At 37.8% G+C, this 3,589-nt stretch overlaps 1 protein-coding gene across 1 annotated transcript; it reads right to left on the bottom strand.

Annotated features, from left to right (window-relative positions):
- Positions 1-639: 639 nt before the first annotated feature.
- LOC122925456 (olfactory receptor 11L1-like) lies at positions 640-1,590 on the bottom strand. Its single transcript, XM_044276814.1, has one exon. It carries the CDS (start codon positions 1,588-1,590, stop codon positions 640-642), a length of 951 nt encoding a protein of 316 aa, XP_044132749.1.
- Positions 1,591-3,589: the final 1,999 nt, after the last annotated feature.

Here is a 3,589-nt window from a genome sequence, read left to right as displayed (position 1 = left end):
TGCCAGAAAATAGGTTAGAATCCTGGCAGCTCCAACATGGAGCCTCAACCAGAACTCCCTACCTGCTTCTGGTAGCAAACTGGACTGTTCCACTTCTGACCAAGAAAGTAGGGGAGAATGGAATGGTAGCACCATGTAGCTCTGCCATAGTTGCTGCCACCTGCTTGTGAACCAGGCACATTGCATGAACAATTACATAATATTATTATAAATGCACAGTGTCTAGGGACCTGGAAATGAATGCATAAGATAATATTATATTAGCATTCACAGATAGAATTAGGGTGTAGGAGTGGTAATGCCACTCTGGAGCGTTACAAATCCAATCGAACACATCTGGGACATCATGTCTCGTTCCTTCCGACAATGCTATGTTGCACCGCAGACTGTCTAGCAGTTGACTGATGTTTTAATCCAGGTCTGGGAGAAGATCCCTCAGGAGAACTTTTGCCGCCTCGTCAGGAGCATGCCCAGGCGTTGCAGTGGGGTCATACAGGGATGTGGAGGCCACACACACTACTGAGACTCATTTCCTTGTCTTGAGGCATTTCCACTGAAGTTGGATCAGCCTGAAATTAGATTTTGCACTATTTATCATTCCCCCTAAAAAAATTAGCAGTGTATATTGTTTTGTATCTTTTACAAGAAATTACTTTTAAATGTCCCAAAAGCTTTAATGATGTGTGAGTTTCTTAAGCTGTATATCACTGGATTTATCAATGGAGTCCCAACAGTGTACAGCAATGATAGAAACTTTTTTATATTTAATGATTGTCCTTTGGTTGGAAGTATATAAACACCAAATAATGTTCCATAGAATATGGAGACCACAGTGAGGTGGGAGCTGCAGGTGGAGAAGGCTTTCTGTCTACCAGTAGATGAAGGAATATTCAGGATGACAAAGATGATATAACTATAGGACATTATAATTATCATAAAAGCACATAAAAGAACTGGGGCAGATATTAACATAATTTCCAACTGGACACCACTGGTATCTGAACACGATAGTTCGAGTATTGGCATCAGGTCACAGAAGAAATGATCAATGGTGTTTGGTCCACAATATTGTAAGGAGGATGTTGATGCCATTTCAACTGTCGACAAAGAAAAACCCAACAACCAACTTATAATGACCAGTTTCAGGCACAAATTGCGATTCATGATGGTGGTATACCGCAATGGGTTACAGATGGCCAAATATCTGTCATAAGACATGACTGTTAGAAGAAAACACTCTGAACCCTCACAGAACGCAAATATAAAAAACTGAGCAATGCAACCTACAAAATAAATGATCCCAACTTTATGCAGTAGAACATGGAGCAGACTAGGGACAATGTCTGTGGTCAGTAAGACGTCAGCTATAGACAGTTGTGTGAGGAAAAAGTACATGGGCTGGTGAAGTTCTCTGATGTGTGTCACCAGGGTTACCATGAGGAGGTTTCCACATAACGTCAGATAGTAGATCAAAAGGAAAATTGTAAAGAGAACGTAATTTACATTCTTTGAGCTTTGAAATCCTAACAAATGGATTTTCGTAATTATGGAAATATTTGGTTGAAGCATATTCTGAACTGAATGAAGCATGTTATAGTTTAAATAATCAGTGATGAGCGTCAGTGGCAATATTCAAATTTGCAATATTTCCCAAATATTTGGGTGAATATTCTTCATATATTCGCGGTTTCGAGAATTTTTTATCTCCAGTCATTATTTTCTTGATTGCGAAAATCGGCAATCTGAAGATTCGCGATGAAAATTTGCAATCAACACTACTCCTAAAGTCAAAGATATCGCAGCCTTCTCATTGGCCCACAAGCAAGAAGCATTGAGGAATCATGGCTACTGATGAATAAAATGTTGAATATTCGTGATTACGAAGATATAGAACTATATTCTAGATATTTGTGAAATCTCAAAGTGCCAATATTCACGATAAAAATTTGCGATTACAATATTCGCAATCAACACTATAAATAATGTAACGTCAATAAATAAAGTAGAGACCAGAAAAAAAAAGTCAGCAGTTACGTTTTAAAGCTCCTTATTTCTACAGTGCTGTCTAAAAGGAGACACAATATGCAGAAAGCGAAAAAAAAAGTCATGGAGCATGTCGAATTGGTAAAACATTAAAATAGAATAAATGAAGACATAAATACTTTGCTAAATAACCTGGTAATTTATAATTCCTACATGTAATTCCACATTTTAGCAGTTATTGTTTAAGAATGCAAGAATATTTTCTGAAAATAAGTGCAAAATCTACAGCGAGAGAAACATAAAAGAAAGTAACCTAAAACAGAAAAAAAAGAGTGAAAAGTAATTGTATGCATTATTTTTATATATTTTTACTATAAAAGAAATGATTTGGTTATTAATAGAGATAAGAGAGCTGGAAGTGACAACAGCTTTAACAACAGGTCCCGCATTTTCTGTCGTTCAGTCTTCACCGCTATTATTTATATTATAATGCAGAACTTCATTGAACACTCGGGATTATGAGAAACCCGTAATTATTCTCCTGTGCTTAATTTACTTTGTATAAAAAAATTATATTTGGTGATTACTGTTATATAGCAATATTATATTTAGACTTGCTCATCAAAAAACATTTTACATTCTTTTTTTTACATTCAAAGAAGCACTCCAGTATTTTGTTTCTACATCATACTTTATCCTTTATCTACTTTATATGGTGGTAGCAATATACTAAGCTGAGCGAGACCGGTAGTAGATTTTCTGATTGCCCGATTGGAGTTGGGAAGGAATTTTTCCCCCCTTATGTGGGGAAAATTGACTTCTACCTCACAGTTTTTTTTTTTTTTTTGCCTTCCTCTAAATCAACTTGCAGGATAACAGGCCGAACTGGATGGACAAATGTATTTTTTCAGCCTTATATACTATGTTACTATGTTTTTATTATGTTTTGTGAAACCACTGAGTGGAGCATGGGTTTGCTCCTAAAATTATGCCTTTATGGGTTCAGATTGCCTGGCCATAGCACACCCACAAGTGTTGAATGTCAGAAGAAAAAGGGTCTTGTTGAGAACAAGCCTAGAAAATGTTTCCCTTTTAATTGGCAGCAGCAGTAGTGCAGTGTGGATGTGGAAAGGGTATGGATATAGTGGCTCGTGGCGGTAGCAGAAGCAGCATAGCATGGAATATACAAGGCAGGAGAACGGCTGTCCATGGGTAGTAGTAGTGTTAGTAGTAGTAGTAGTAGTAGTGGTGGTAGTAGTAGTAGTGGCAGATGTGTGGTGTTAATAGTTTCAGCAGTAGGAGATCAGCAATAAGGAATAGCAGCTGTGGCAGCATCCATATGGTACTTGTGCAACGTGCCACCGCCCAGGGCCCATCGTGTCCCAGGTTTTTAGGGTGGCATGGTGCAGCCTCAATAGTTTTTGTATGTGTCACAATGCTCATACCTAGATACCTTTGTTTCCCAGGGTTAGGCTCCGAAGCAATAAAGGAGTGAGTTGTAGGAGGTGAAGAATAAGTCAACTGCAGATTTTATAAATCTTTACTTGAATAAACTTGCTTCCAGACAATATTCGTTTTTTCTCTTGGTTCCAGCAGGTTTTGGGGT

Source organism: Bufo gargarizans, chromosome 2, assembly GCF_014858855.1.
Source record: "Bufo gargarizans isolate SCDJY-AF-19 chromosome 2, ASM1485885v1, whole genome shotgun sequence".
In the NCBI taxonomy this organism is placed as follows: Eukaryota; Metazoa; Chordata; class Amphibia; order Anura; family Bufonidae; genus Bufo; species Bufo gargarizans.
This window is presented reverse-complemented; position numbering and strand designations above follow the sequence as displayed.

Excerpts from the sequence above, each read along its gene's own strand:
- LOC122925456 (XM_044276814.1), bottom strand. The coding sequence starts at position 1,590 with ATGCTTCATTCAGTTCAGAATATGCTTCAACCAAATATTTCCATAATT.